Genomic DNA, 16,841 nt, shown 5'->3' with positions numbered 1-16,841 from the left:
TAAAAGGAATGCAAGATAGTTCTTCATAATATTATATTATTATTTAAGTAATGTGCAGTTTACATTTTAAATTATTTGCTGTTTCACATTTAAGCTAATCCTCCTTTATTGTAGGTTTTTATTTTTAAATGCTCTTTTTGCAGTTCAGAGTCTGGCCCCAGATGTAGCTCCCCTGTCGACTCAGACAGTAATGATTCTGAAGAGCACCTCAAACAAAACCAGGACAAAACCTGTAAGTATATTAGCATTATTGTTTTAAAAACCACTGTGAGAATCTCAGACTTGCATGTCATCAGTAGCATTCCCTAAAAAGACAATAGGTCAACAGTGATTCACAAATGCATACTTCTTATTCTTTGTCATCAACGGATGTTATGTTCCTGCAAAGCTGTATCAACATGTACCTCACATATGGATTATTACAGTCGCAGACAAAAGTGTTGTCGCCCTACACTTAATATAAGACAATTCAAGAATACATGTTAAACATGCATTTAGTGATCATTTCTGGTACTTTCTGAAAAAAAAAAAAAAGTAAATGTTTGTTCATGGCAAACGTGTTGGTACTTTTCATTTATACAGATTTTTAATCTAGTAGAACTAATATATTCACTGGATTAAAACCATTAAACAGTAACTAAGCTGCATTATAAAGTCAATAGCCATAAAAAGAGGTAATTATTTCCAGCATATGTTTAAGAACAACATTTTGGCAACACAGTAGATGATGGTCAAGATTAAAGGAGTTGGATTCACATTTGAGAAAAGCACTCTAGCAAACTACAACAAACAGAAAATTAAATTTACAGGCTACTTTGATCTGTAATGTGGTCATGTGACTTTCTTGATTATAGAAAGGAATGTTTAATTGAGCAGAAATGGAACTTACATGTAACCATTCAATGATTTAATAACAGACACAGTGACACATTTTAGGCACTAGGTGGCACAGTGATATGCTGCACCATAGACTTGCTTTGTACAGAGACGGGGTGGGCAAGGCAACAGTGCACTGCAGTCTCACTAGACTGTTGAATGCCAACATCATTTACTTGTGGTGGTAACCCCAGTATTCCCTTGTCACAGGACATAAAACCTAAAGCTGTTTGTTGTGTGGTGTTCACAGTGAGTGGCTCCTCCCCTTGTGTCTGGAATGTTTGTGTGGCACGAAAGGCACCTTTGGTGGCATCTGACAGCAGCTCGTCTGGCGGGTCTGACAGCGAAGAGGAGGAAGATAAAACAGACATAGTCACAGAAACCATAAAGACTGGCTCAGGGCATGAAACAGTCAAACTCACCATGGACGCCAAAAATGAGAAAGCAGTCTTCACAAGGTGCAGTGAATAACAACAGTGACCCATTTCATTTCTTAGGTATTAAAAAAAAAAAAAAAAAAAATTAAGGAATTATTTTTTTTTATATAAATGCCTCCTCAGGGTAAGTACAACAAAAAGCTAACATGTAGTAACATTTAAGATGTGTTTTTATTAGGTGGTCATGAATGCTTGTTCAGTGAAATGTTAAATGCCATCCTTCCTGAAGATCTATGCATGATAGTTACGTAGTCAGATTTGTTAAAAATGGTGACTCAGATTAAAGTTTGATATTTTAAAAACTTTTTCCAGATTCCCCACCCACCCCCTGCTCCAGAAGTTTCATGAATGCCTTTGACTGACTTTGTTTTAATTTATCAATGCAGACTATTTACAAAATACATGTGTGATAGATAATACAATAAGTGGTACGATTTGTGGTGTTCTGAAATTTACACTGTGAAAGATTGTTATGATTATTTTATCATTCCCTGTGTTCATTCATTTTTGGCAACAACCTTGGGCATGGCAACTAGAGGGAAAGACTCCTACAGGTACAAAAATCAGCACATCTTTTGTATAGAAGTTGTTTTTCTTTTGTGTGACCTGTGATGTATAGTTGGGCCAATCCCTATATATGTTTTTGGAGAACAGATATGCTTTAGATAACTGCTGTAAACATTCACTATCCCATTGTCTAAAAATGTCTATTTAACCACAAGTTCTTAATGGGAGAGCATGTTCTTTAATTCGTTCGATTAAATATATTTTTATGAACAGGAATTTGTTAAACACCATAGTGTTTCTTGTATATGAGAGACAAAGGGATACTGCATCTATACCTTTTCATTTTTTGTTTATTATTTAATAGTACTGTAAAAAAAGGGGTTTTAATGTATGCTTTTTACAGCAAAGCACCATTTATTTGCTTTATGTGACAGTTTAGGGTGAGACCCAAAAACAATGGTCAGTAATAATTAGGCATGTGCAGAATACCTGCCCCAGTGTACTGGTAATGCAAGCACCAATATTTTAGGGGACTCTAATGCCAGGTGAATAATTAAAGTGTATCTTTTTAAAAAGTGAAAGCCTGAACAGACAGAATTCTAGTGGCCTTGGGTTCATCCAGGGTGTTCATAAATTTGCATTGTCAGCCTTTCTCTGAACACTGGGATACTTTACAATGAATGAAACTATAATAAAATACATTTAGAATATAGCAGTGTCCTGGTTAAGGACAGTTTTAAATGCACGTTGCCTTATTCCTTAACCGTTCTTTTTCACAGACTGTAAAAGTACATGTACCACAATTTAGAATCTCTGTTTAACGACTATGACTTACTATGCACTGCAAGTCACTGCCCCTAAAATTTGAGCTGAGGTGCACCTAGCTATAGAACTGTTGAATGTTAATTGACTTGTGTTTTTGCAGCAGCAATGAGTAAATACATAATAAATACAGTACAGTGTTTTTATTTTGCATATTTTCTTAACCCTTTGAATAGTACGAATGTACCGGTACGTTAGCTGCTTTCTGGTACCCAGGGAGTATGAACGAACCGGTACATTCTGCAACTTTAAATTTGAATTACAGAGCCTAAAAAATTCCTGATCGCATTATATTGTAACATTAGGTTTCTGTAACACCTTTTATTGGTCTCTTGAGCCCTCTGCTAGATATTGACTGAATTACATATAATTATCCCATTCACAAAAATGTCAGCAGTATTTGTAAATTGACGAAAATCACTCGTGAGAAAGAAGTATTAGTAATAATACTTAATTCGGATTCAGATTTATATTCAAATGCATACAATTCGTCCACTAAATCGGCTGCCAGCGAGTGTGTCAGTGAAGACATAAGCAAAGAATATTTACCATCAACAGTGACAGTGAAGAGGTGGCGGCAAGGTCTGTGCGTTGCTCCATGCTTCAAGGAGTACCTTATACACTGAAGCGTTAGACACTCGCTCCCTCCGCCCTCAAAGCCTGTTTACCCGGATATGATTTATTCATGTCTCTCTCTCACTTTCGCCCTTTTTTTGTTAGGACATGTTGTTGTGGTTGTTCCACCCCGTTGTTTATTGTTCATTGCCTACATGTTATTTTTAGTCAAAACTTTTCCCTATGACTAAATAAAAATATATATTTGTTTTATTTATTAGGTAAAAATTATTTGTCTGTATTTTGTCAGTATTCATTACATACATACAAGCATATATTTCAGCTTGTTTGTACGCTGTACTTAATAATAATTAAGTGCATGCATAAAAAAATAAATAAAAAAGCCTTAGGGGACTCTACTCAAAGAGTTAAAGGTTCTTTAGTACTCTTATCTGTCAGAGGCCTCCTTGCAAGAAATTGATTGGTCAGTTGTCAGGGGTCATCGTATTCACAAAGTTGTTTTAGTGCAATGCAGACATTTAAAACCCTGCTGTACAAAAAACCCCAGTGCAGTTCTCACGAGCCTATATTTCATTTAGCATCAAATTTGTAGTAGATAAAGGGGCTTAAAATGTGATTAACATACTAACTATAAATTGTAATGTTGCGCACAAATACCAGGAGAACAAACCAGTGTTTAACATTTACTACAGGACACAGGATACAATATATGTGACAAAATGGGGACAGCAGATTCTAAATTCTTTAACATTAAAACCACTGAAATATGCAGTAGTAGCAGTCGTCGTATTGGTCGTAGTAATTCTTACTGTAAGTAGAACCCTTTCCATACAGTCGCTTTAAGCAAGCAATAGCAGATTATGATGTCGTTGTTGGGCCCCCATAACAAACTCTCTATACTGATAGTGGAACTGTAACTTGTCCTCCTGCCAAAGTATGATGTGCAGTGGGTATACACTGATAAAGAATGCTTTTCAAAGCCAAGTATAGTCTTTCTAAATAAAACAATCAAAGAATTTGTTGGATAACTGTGCCCATGATCTCATTTTCAGCACTGAAGCCACCTTTTTATGATTTTCCATTTTACTGGAATTGCTGACTAAAATGTAAACTATTTAAAAAAGGTTTTAATAAAAAAATAAAATTAGAAAAAAGTTAATCAGGAATTACTTTCAAGTCTCTTGGCAGCTTCTCACCAACTGGTGGGTAAGTCTGAAGAAGAAGCATGTTATTTTCCTTCTCTCCAGTTAATGCGGAAAATTACAGTAATTGATGGTATCCTGATATACCATATATATATATATATATATATATATATATATATATATATATATATATATATATATATATGTGTGTGTGTGTGTGTGTGTGTGTGTGTGTGTGTGTGTTAAGGGTGAAACCTGGTGGTCTGGGGAGTCAAGTTTTGCCTGGGCCAATCTAATTTCGCCAAGGGCTTCTGGGCGAATCCCGAAGTTACCACTTTTTTTTCAGCACTCATCCGCATCCAATTGGGCGAATCTAGATTGGCTGGAACTTGAAAAAGATGACATTTTTCACTGAATTTCTGGACTAGCCTGGGTGAGTCTAGTTTCGTCCAACGCTTCAAAGTCGATGCTGTGCGAATCTGGTTCACCCATGTCATTAATTTTGGGCAAGTCTAGTTTCATCCAACGCATCAACATCAATGTTGGGCCAATCCTAGTTTTGCCTATGCCAATTATTTGGGTGAGTCTAGTTTTGCATTTCTACACTCTCCCCTGCCAGCTTCGAATTGCGTGTCTGGGTACCTGCCTCGCCTCCACTTCTGGCAACAATGTATCAACCGTGTGCTGGGTTTCTAGCACCGTTGCAGAAAAGGCAGGCCACCAGGGCTGGTTTTAACCCTTTGTGGTCCATTTATTCAGTGCCTGACAGGCGAGTCAGGTCCAATTTATTTTCACATGCACCGTTTATTTTACACACGCTGTTTAAAAGTAATTTTATTAAAAGTAAAACAGGTTTAAAAGGCACTGCATATCAACAGGATACTCAGTACTGCATCTCCAGCCCCGCTCCACCCCTAAATAATGCAATCCAAGTAATTATTTTATTACTATAACATCTCAAAAAGCTTAGCAAATGACCGTGATATTCTTTGAGCACTGGATGCAGAAGCAGCTATCTTGTTTATGTCCGTGTTATCTCTGTGGTGCAGGGGCTATGTGTATTGCTCATATCCGTGCCCCCCCAAAAAAGGGGGTGGGTTGGAGGGGCTTCTCTCGGCCATTGAAAAGTTTTCTCACTTTCCGGAGAAAAAAAAATAGATATGTGTGCTTGACGTCTTTTTGATGATTTCGGACAGGGAATGAGACCGAAAAGGGAAAATTGTAATGTCAGACCTGGTCCGACATAGGACAGCAAAGGGTTAATAGCAGTTAAAACCACTCCTTTTATTAGCTCTCTCTCTCCCAAAAGGTTAAAAGTCAAAAAGCTTTGCTCATCCATACCGAAATGTTTTTTTTTTCTAAAAATAATGTAAAAAAAGAATATATAGCATATGTTGTTATCCTACCTGTCATTTCAGTTTGCTGTATGCATCTGACTGCAGCTGTTTGCATCTGACAGCAGCTTGCCGTATTTCAAGCAAAATGACTACTTCAAGATTAAATATTTTCTTCTGATATATTCCCAGTTGCATTTCTGGAACAAAATGAAGGATTGTTGTCTCCCAGGTACATTAAAAATAAGCAACTAGGCTTTCACTGAGTTGGCATCTTGAAAAATCCATAATCATATCAATTTCTATATCAGTCAGTCTACAAAGAAATGCTTGAAATTAAAAAAACAAAACATGTGCTAGGAGGAGGAGGCGTGTCTTGTTTGCTGCATTTACAAAATAATAAAATATCTTGCGTTTATATAAAAAAAGACATGTATTGTAATGCATGGGTCACATTGACCTACATGGCAGTTCTAGGTAGAACTGTTTATAACCGTTATCATTTTTGCGATTCTGGCTATCAAGTGCTGTCAGGATATTTAATTAATATATTTAGGAAAAGTCAAAAACGGACATATACATACGATTAACAACAGAAGACTAATTAACATTTTAAATGCAAAATGGGTCAAACTGACCCGCATAGCGGTTCTAGTGTTAACACTTAATTCTGTATTTCTTTTGTGCAATAACTGGTGCTTTACTGTACATGCTATGCCTTTCCTGTTTGCTGTTCTTATCGTTGCCTCTTTCTTTTTTTCTCCCTTTCTCTCCCTGCTGCTGTGGCTCAGAATATTTAGGCCTTCAGTTAGAGGGTATGTAGCAAATCATGCACAGTGCAGTAGGATTATCCACATGGTGCTTCACCTTTTGTTTTACTTAAAATTGATAGCTACCTATCCAAACAATCATGTAGACCTTTTAAAAAGTAACATCACCTGGCCCCTTATACACGCTATATATATATATATATATATATATATATATATATATATATATATATATATATATATATATATATATACACATTTTTTTATAATATGTTTTTTGTTAACTGAAATTGAAATGTAAACTGCATATATATACACTAATGCTGATGTTGCATGCTTTGAGGAAGTTTTTGAACAGTGTGCCAGCCTAACATGTTTTAACTAAAAATATTTAAATTGATATGCTTGTATTGCTGCACTAATTACACCTTTCAAGTGGCAGAACATTTGCAGTAATGCGTTAGCTGGATTGTTGGCCATCCATACTGTACGTACGTCTGGCTTGAGGTACAATTATCCTTAGGTACTAACATTTCTGGCATGTAGAAGTACACTCTACTGGGAGATTGTATAACCACATTTTTGTCATGATGTAAAGTGTGTGTGTGTGGGTGTTAAAAAGATCATTGCATGTTGGTGTACAGTATTTGCTGAAATGAACTTGTCTGTTGCTATATTCGTATTTGTCATAGCTGCATCAAATCCTTTGTAGGTTCATGCAAAGGAAACTTGGTGCTTGAATCAAAAAATGATACAATCTTTAAACAACTTCAGTCTTTAGTATGTTGTTTAGCTTTGTGAGATGTATTAAGTATTAAAAATATGATATTGCCCGATAGATGCCACTCAAATTAAAAATGGGAACAGTAAGAAAAAACTTTTTTCTGCAGGTGTACCCTATAACAGTTGGCTGTCTTCCATCTTATAGATTTGTGTTTTTTAAAGATGGAAAGTGGTTTAAAAACAAGTCTAAATCAGTAACATAAAGCGTATCCCTTACCCCTTGCTTTAATTATTAATTAATTCAATTAGTGTTACAGTTGGAGCAGGACTGTGGTAAATAAACCAATAACAAAGGACACAAAGCCTTTCTTCACCCTTTACCAACCTGTACATGTGTTTTTTCCCCCCACAGTGATGCAGATTCCATGCTTATAGACAAGCTCACTGTAACTGATGTCCCTCAGAAGGGATGTGAATCTCCACACAGGACAGAACCGTCAGAAGACCCTCTAAACTCCAGCGCTACAGACAGCACAACAATAGAGCTTATAGCAAAAGACAGAAAGTAAGCAAACAAACAGTTGTGTTTTTAAATACCTAAGGCTGTGTTGTGAGCTTACTAAACAGAGATTTCTCAGATTGACCCAGTATTGAAACCAGGTCCCTGAGGTTTTTTTTTTTTGTTTGTTTGTTTTTTTAATTAGATTTTTTTTTATAATAATTTCTCCCTGTGTAGCATAGATCCCTAAAGCTGATGTTCAGCATTGAAAGTTTTAAAACTTTAGGTTGTTAATCTACATACATTTGTTTCCAATCTGTGATTTGATCCACCATTTTACATACATTACCTTAAAAAAATAAATAAATAAATAAAATCCTGTAATGTGTATTCTCTCACTTTCTTTATTTATTTGCTTGTTTGTTTTGCATAGATCATAATTTACACATTGAAAGTATTGTTTTTGTTCACAAGTTGGTGTTTTATTTGATGTTTTACAGCAGAGAAGAGGCAGTGCCTTCTTCTGAAACAACTCTCAATGGTCCTGCTTGACAATGTTGGGATAAGACCAGGTCGGAAACAGTTTGGGCCGCTTCCATTTTACTCCAAAACCTCTTGATGCAACTTGGTGTTTGAAATAAAATAATGCTGCGGAATTGGACGATCAGGACTAGTATTAAAAATATACATATAGTGTGTGTGTGTGTGTGTGTGTGTGAGTCAATAAAAATCGACTACCGATTTACATAGCAGTGACATCCTGTTACAATTTTAAATATATGCCTTAGAAAAAGAACCAAGGACCTTCTATGGTGGGAACCACCGACAAGGTAGACTTCTACCTTAAAATTCGGCAAATCAGTCCAACACATTCTACCAATACCCGTAGTCAGGTACCCCCAGCAGTCGCTCGTCGGTATTTCATCACTCGCCAAAGGTAATCAGAGCTAAAGGATTTACATAGACAGTTTAACGTTGAACTTAGTGAAATCCTGTCGTTTTTCAAAAAAGTCCTTCAGAGTCGAATTTAACAAAACCAGATTTCAATGAACCCCCCCCCCCCCCCCAATGATTTTATCTGTTCACTTTGTTGTCCTAAGTAAAAAAAACAGGAACAAAATTTTTATCTTTTACATAAAAATGGTTCGGATGTGTCAAACTGTTTTGACAAAACAAAAAATGTACTTGTTCCATTGAACAAGGCATGAGCTACTCATAGACATATATATATATATATATATATATATATATATATATATATATATATATATATATATATATATACACACACACACACATCATCATTATCATCATCATCCTTTTTCAATCCACTGCTGGATGAAGACCTCCCCAAGATTCTTCCACAAAAGCCTGTCTGCTGCATCCCTCATCTCCGTTTCTCCGACATGTTATCCTAATTTTAGCTTGCCATCTTCCTGGAGGTCGTTTTATATCTCTTGGGATCCAGTCTAATATCTCCTTGGTCCAGCGATGGTCTGTTCTTCTTGCTACGTGTCCATCCCACTGCCATTTCAGTTTTTTCGCTCTTATAATAACAATGCATACTTTTGTTTGCACTCTTATCCATTCCTTCCTTTTCCTGTCTCTTCTTGCTATTCCCAGCATGCATCTTTCTATACTCTGTTGAGTCGTTTGTAATTTTTAACTTTGCGTGTGTGTGTGTCTATATATATATATATATAGACACACACACACACACACACACACACAGTGCTCTCCATTGCTATAAGGCTTTCGGTTATAACGCGTCTCAGGTATATTTTGCTCCTACAGCATGTCCCCTAATTCCCTATACTATTGATTCATGCAATATTTCTACAGTAAATACAGTGCCGGTGTTGTTCAAACGGTAAACAGCTTTTCAGTCAAACTTCTGTTTCTGCCTCCCTTTTGATACAGTATCTGAACTGAAGAAAAGCTGCGCTGGCCTTTATAACACAGACATCTTATTCCGCATTTGTTTTATAACTAAATAAATATTAGGCCTATTAAGTTGTTATCTTTCCTAATCTATTTACTTTTTTGCGTGAGAGGAGCTGCGGCTTTCTTCGGGAGACAAGACGCTTCAGCCCTGCTCCAGCAACCGAAACTAGGCCTATTCCTTCTTCCCCTCTTCTTTTTTTTAAAGCATAGCGTTGATTACATGGTGCTTTATGCATGGTTAATTCACAGATAATTACATCTTTGCTTCAGTATATGTGCATTATAGAGAGGGAGTTATTTTATTTTGTATTTTAGTCAGGTGTATATTGTGTCCCACAGCGCCGCCACCCCCCCCCACAATTTTTATAGCGCTGTTCGGTTAAAACGCTCGTATGTCCCCCGAGACCCCAGTTATAGTGAGGGAGCACTGTGTGTGTGTGTATATATATATATATATATATATATATATATATATATATATATATATATATATATATATATATATGTTTCATTTTAGTAGTATATTTCAGCTGTTGTCTTGAAAATGAGATATAATCACTGTATGAAAGTGTAACAGGGTCTGTTGTATTTTTTTTTTTTTTATGGCTGGAACTGTTATAAGAATGCTCCCTTTTTAGAGGTAATGTTTTGATATATATTAAAACAAATGAAGCTGTGTTGAAGTTTGAGCTAGCTACTTGGTTGCAGTGAAGACTAAATTAGAATAACAAGCATGCCAAAATTATTGAAAAATAGAACAAGCAGAATTCAGGATCAAAGGAAGAAAATTCACTTTAAACAGAAATACGTTGTTTTAAAACAAATGGTTCAAGCAGAAATGCAGTCGAACCCTGGGAATTTCAACAATTTATACTATAGAGCTGCACTGTTGTGTTCCTTTTGAAAGCATGGCAACATTATGACTGAATTACCTTGTAGCTGGCCATACGAAAAGTCAAACTGTTTCATTGTGTATCCAGAGAATGTCTGCAAAGCCCATGGTCAGGTTGACATTATGCAGATTTCACATTGTCACAACTAAAAAAACTATACCAAATTCCTTGCTTTCCAGTGCAGTCATCATTTCAGTGTTTTGTATTTGACAATGTGCATTGGGAGTGTAGAACTCTTGAGCATATTGTATTGCCATATATTACATACAGTGTATTTTCTGCCCAGCCTCCAAGTTGAAAGCAGACGCCCATTATTTGTTATTGTAATGCTTACCTATTGCACTTGTACAGTGATGATAGAATAGCCTATTTAAATCAAGTAATAATGTAGTGTAACTTAGGAACATGAATGTTTGCCTATAATCCTCTAAACTCATGCCATAATGAAAGTACTGTATGTGTCCTTTCTGACTATATATATTTTTTTTTAACCAACCATTTTGTACTTTGAAATAATAATGATTACCAAGAGTCAGATCTTAATTTCAGAATTGTATAACCACGTGAAATAAAATTAGTTTCCTCAGAAAGCAGACTGTCTACACATTATAGAAACCCTTTGACTGGATATGTTTTTGAATTTGTTGTCTGGTCTGTCAGTAGATTTACTAATAACATTTACAGCTTTCTGAACTGCATATTTGTGCATTGGAGGTTTCTTCCTTATGAGCCATTTACTGTGCAGTCTTTTTAACATCAGTTGTTTAATTTCTTTGTCATCCTGCCAGATACAACAGGAGGTACCGTAATGATGTATTTTCATAATCCTTCTGCAACCTAATTGAGGGGGACAGGTTTATATCTGCTATTTCTAGGAGGTCATAATGGTTACTTTGATTTTAAACATTTTTAAATACTTGTTTCCCCTTGTATCAGATCAAAGGTTTGTTGTTTGTGTTATATACAGTTCAGTATTGGACTAGCACCAAAACTGTTAAGAAAACTGAATTGGCTGTAGAAATGGTGTATTGATTCAGGAGAGTATCCATAGAATTAGCTTTTTAACTATATATAAAAAAAAATTAAAAAAGAAAGAGATCTTGTTCAATTTGATGTAGCTCCGGATGGGAAAGGATGTTGGGTCTTTGCTTGCAATGTCAGTGTTGCTTTGAAAAGTTTTCTGTAACAATGCATTTTTAATTATAGAGGATTATGTGTTTAAAGAAGCTATTGTATAGTGAAACCTGTTAAAAATGCTGAATAGTCACAAAAATAGAACATAAAAAAAACATCAATGTCAAAACAGTTTTGTATGCATTTGATATCACCATGAATTATTACTGATGCAGAGCACTAGCATGTTTAAATAGCACATGGGTCATTTCACATCAAATGGAACACATTTTTGGATCCTCCCCAGCACACCCTCTCATTCTTTCGATATTGCATATGGAAGTACCTGTAATTGTTTTAAGAAGAACATATTAGCTCTCAACTGATATTTAAGTTATGGGCTGTAATGGGGGAGTGTCCGTGAAGTATGAAATTGAGGAAGGGGTCATATTTGAGAGGTCAGATCTTTCAAAGTATTCAAGATGTCTTCTTGATACTTGCTACACACATGCAACTGCGTTTGGAACATGGATCACCAATAGGCAATATGTTGACACGTATAAACTAAAAGCAGTTCTGTATGTTCAGCGAGTATCAAACATCTCCAACATGGCCTCTTTTCTGTGCTTGTTTTTTATCTGTCATGTTTGAGAGCTAATATTTATGGGATTCTTCTCAAAACACTTCAGGGTACCTTCATGCACAACATCAAAATAATTGAGATGATGATGGGGTGGGGACCATTGGCCCATTTGATGTGGAATGACTCACATTTAATAGAATGACTGATATGACAGCTAAAGCTGTGCCAAGCCACAAATGAAAGAGCATAGAGAATATAATAATCTTAATCTGTTGGATGAACTGTAGTCCTAACCCTCATCTGTTAACAGCTTTGTTTGGCTCAAAAAAAAGTTATTTTTCAGGTTTCCCTGTAAATAAAACAGGCAGTTATGGTATTTTGTTTTATTTGTTCACCTCAGCATCAGTTACCTGTAAAGCATACTTTAAATAACTGCCTGTTCTCCAAAAATGCTTTAGCTTTACTCTACATTAATGCACATCTTTCTTTTTGCGCCTAAAGGCTTGTTTAAAATAAAACAAAATAATAATACAAATTGTTTATTTGTATAGTGAAACATGCATTTGTCATTTTGTAACTGCACTTTCAAGAATTCATTTGCTTATTATAAGAGTATAGTAAATTAGGAGAAGATAATAACAGGTTAGGGATATTCATATTAAGTTTTGTCTTTTTATTGTTTGTTTTTTTTATTCAAGGCACCTTCCCGTTTCAGTTTACTTTTAAACAAGATGGAGAAGTTGCCTGTAACTTCCTTTTTACTTTTATTAAAAACAAACACCTCTTTTCTGTTTGACTTATTGATCTTGTTCTGTTTGTACTAATTTCTTATATAGACTAATATCACATATCCAGATCAGATAATAAAGGTGAACTGGGTTCATAATAGCGTGAAAGCACTCGTTAAAGAAAGGTTGTGTTTTAAAAATGGGAAAATGTTAGTACACTACAGTATGTGTATTTTTAAAGGACCATGGCAAATATAAATAAACAGGCCGCTGCTGAGGTTAAACCACAGTTCAGTTCAGAAGATCTATTGTACTTTAACCTTAGCACCAGTTTGTTTATTCATTTTTGCTATGATCTTTTAAAATCACTGCTTTGCATTCCAGGTCAGGTCTGGGAGTGATCTGTGTAAACGGAAGCGCTAATTGAAATGGAGCCGTACCGAAAGCAAACCACTGCAAATGGAAAAGAGGCTTTAGCATTCCCTGCCCTGACGTCTTTCACTGGTCCTTGTATTATCATCATGGTGATCCCTCGCCCCTACCCCCTGGTTTAACAGTGTGATCAGTATGGCATGCATACTTTGGGCAGATCATTTGAATCCAAAGCCTGCCACCTAAAGTTTTTTTATTTTTTATTTATGTAAAATGGCTGATTTTTAAATTTTAGTTCCTAAACTATTTCAGATTTACTTTCACCATCTTATAATTAGATCAGCATGTTATATTTTAATGGCTTATTCAATTGACCATTTACCACCTTTAGTTCTTCATGAATTTGGTTAGTGATGTATTTTTAAATCTTTTAAACCATTTCAGTTGTTTTTGAGAACCATATAGCATAATTCCATTATAACAAGTCCAAGCTCAGTGGCAGTGGTAGTCACAAACCTGTAGAAATTGTGGATTGGAAATATGGGAAAAGCCATTAGACCTGGTCCTCACAACCTTAAAATAAGACCCAGTAATTCATTCCCAATTCAATATTTGTGAGGACCTTTTTGAAGTTACAGCACTGATAGTTACCTAACAATTATTTCAATCCTAGATACATTTATAAGTCTGGTTAGTCCCTGTTTGTCTGTCATGCCAATAAAATGAAGTACAGTACAGCTAGAAACTGATGTGCGATATATATTTTTTTTTAGATTTACAAATCTCTGCTACAGCCATTGCTAATAGCAATACTAATATTGTGTTTGGAAGGGATGGAGGCTATGTAAGTGGAAGAGTTGGAATGTGTTGTAAAAGAGGCAGCAACAGTACGTTGTGAAGCTTTAAAGCTGCATGTTTTGCTTTAAGCCAAACATAGATTCTACTGTATTAAATGTTAGCTGTTTCAAATCCAGACCTACTAACCTAGTAATGTAATCCAGGAAAACTGAACTTGAATGGAATGGAGGGATGTTTTACAGAGAACAACATTCACCGCACCAGAAGTTTTTTTTTTTTAAAACGTTCCTTTACAAAAGGGAGCTGCCACCATTATCATAAAGCTGCAAAAAGTCTGTCAACAATCAAACTATTTTTTACCAAAGAGCAACTGATATAGACAGTCATTTTTCATAATAACTTACTTTTACTTCATCCTGTAGTACCCAGTGCCTATAGCAGTCTGAACATACCACTACATCGTAACAGTCGTTTCCAATTACCAGCCCACTTCAGCCAAAAATAGTATTTTTATTTAACCTTGGGTTCTGTACTTTTAAAGAACAGAATATTAAAAAAAAAAAAAAAAAAGTTTGAATTCAAGAACACGCAATTGAACTCCAGTGAGTTTAGAAATTGAACACAAATTTATATTACAAAAACATTGTATTCCTTATTTATGGCTTGTTTTTGCTCAGGAACTATAATCGGTTACTGCATAAGTGTTAGGCTATGCAACGTTTAACTGAAACATGCAGCCAGTAAAATATAGTGCTCACTTACAGATGCCAAGTTTGGGATGTTTGTATTTCTCTAAATTTGGAAAAACAGTTTACCCCATTACCAGTTAAATAAGGCTGAACATGCTTATACCAGTCTGTTTCCATAGATGATGCAATATGGGGAGAAAAAGCTATTTGTACTAGTCAAGGGGATGAAGTGTGCTGCAATATCCAGTACTCAATTATTTAAAACCCAGTTTAGTCCTTCCACACCTCCAAACAAACCCAAAGTGATTGCTCCTTATCTTTTCAACACTTTTGTGGCCTTTTTATGTTAAATTGTACTGAATCTGGGATATAGTGCAAAATAGTAGGGGCCCTTTTCAATAATGCTTAAATGATATAGTACTTTAGAGTGTGTCTCTATTTTATCTTTGTAATTATTGTATGTATGTATGTATGTATTTATGTATATGAGGTACAAAAAAAAAGAAAAATCTGCCTTCTGATTTCTGTTCATGTTCTGGTTTATTATTATTAACTTAAGTATTTCAGTCTACTCGGTCAGAAATCTTTTTTGTATTGTAAAACAGATGCTGGTGTTTTTTTGGGGGTTTTTTTTGTTTGTTTTTTGGTATAAAAATGAGACTGTATCTCTTGTCTGTTGTCAAATTTAGGCTGTAAACTATTAAACAAATATTTCAAACTATGGAGTTTGTGTACTGATCATTAGTTTTGTGGTCGCCGTTACCCTGTACAGATTTTAGAATAATTGACTTCACGATGTAAAAACTGGAAACATGTTTAAGTATTTGTCTGAATTGATATAACCACTCTTGAGAAATACTGCACTTAAAGAGCAGAGTGGGAAGCAGAAAATCGACTGCTCCGTGTAAGCTTAGCAGTAAATCATGACACAAGGATGCCATTAAGTCCCCACCATACAGTAGATTAGGATCAGACTGAGTGTTGGGTCACTATATTTCTACAATCTTTAACCACCAATAAATTAGATCACAAAGTGTTAACCAAAAATAGAGAGATAGCAATTATTATTATTTTTTTTTTAATACCCAGGATGCTCTCTGGCAGAAAAGCGTTCCAGAAAGTGACCTGATAACCCTGTGTTGATTTTACATGGAATGACTCGGAATGAACAAGGTTCGCTTGCATTGGTATCAGATAAACAGTGCTGCAAATAGCCATCATGTACCAGCATGACTGCCTGTTCAGTGAGGTTTTATTGGCAGCTCATGGACGCCGATTTAAATATTAACTTGATGTGATGTTATCAACAGGAGCTAACTCTTATTGCAAAACAGACTCGCAAACACAGGTAACGCCTCATACATGTAAAAACATGTCCAAAACTGAACATTGCTAGTTCGTTAAAATCTACAGAAATGCTGCAATATTTTCCTGTTCAACAAGATAATCATCTACATGAATACAAAGCCCATTTCATTAAATAGATCATAAAAACAAGTTTGTTTTGTTTTATGGCTTGGTCAGGCAGCTATGCTCGAGTGATTAGAATAAATATTCAAGTATATCAATAATATACCTTTTTGGAGACATTTCCTGTTTTTGATTGACAGTTTTTATTCTTTTTTTATGTATTGCAGTGTGTGATTTTTATAGTCTGACTGTTTATAGTCTTGAAAAGACATTTCATAGTTAAACCAAATGTTTAGGTCCTGATTGAAACAAAGACCTGAACTGGAGTTCTTCCACTCACTGTCAACCATGCTAGAAACTATTGTTTTTCTTTTTATATTTTCTCCTGTTATAAAGAGGTGGTTGTGTGCTTTGTGAACTGAAGATTGAGGCAGTGGTTCAATATTGTGTTAATATTTTGAACTAATTATGTAATTTCTGAATGGGGGGGGTCACGGATGTAGCTCCTTGTTTAAAGTGTGTGTGTGTGTGTGTATGTATATATATATATATATATATATATATATATATATATATATATATATATATATATATATTAGTGTGTGTGTGTGTTTTTTAATTT

The 16,841-nt window shown here is 35.2% G+C and overlaps 1 protein-coding gene across 5 annotated transcripts in view; it reads left to right on the top strand.

Annotated features, from left to right (window-relative positions):
- Positions 1-15,530, top strand: part of LOC121318166 (serine/threonine-protein phosphatase 6 regulatory subunit 2-like) — a 46,367-nt gene extending 30,837 nt beyond the window's left edge. For 2 of the 5 annotated variants that reach the window (XM_041254559.1, XM_041254558.1), the window contains 5 exons: positions 144-232; positions 1,127-1,334; positions 6,489-6,512; positions 7,603-7,755; positions 8,190-8,404. In XM_041254559.1, the coding sequence (XP_041110493.1) occupies positions 144-232; positions 1,127-1,334; positions 6,489-6,512; positions 7,603-7,755; positions 8,190-8,241 (526 nt within the window). In that variant the 3' untranslated portion in view covers positions 8,242-8,404. Of the gene's footprint in view, positions 1-143; positions 233-1,126; positions 1,335-6,488; positions 6,513-7,602; positions 7,756-8,189; positions 8,405-13,334 lie in introns of those variants that run through there. The other 3 variants (XM_041254557.1, XM_041254560.1, XM_041254561.1) reach the window with 3 other exon arrangements.
- The last annotated feature ends 1,311 nt before the right edge of the window (positions 15,531-16,841 follow it).

The sequence above is a fragment of the Polyodon spathula genome, chromosome 7 (assembly GCF_017654505.1).
Source record: "Polyodon spathula isolate WHYD16114869_AA chromosome 7, ASM1765450v1, whole genome shotgun sequence".
In the NCBI taxonomy this organism is placed as follows: Eukaryota; Metazoa; Chordata; class Actinopteri; order Acipenseriformes; family Polyodontidae; genus Polyodon; species Polyodon spathula.
This window is presented reverse-complemented; position numbering and strand designations above follow the sequence as displayed.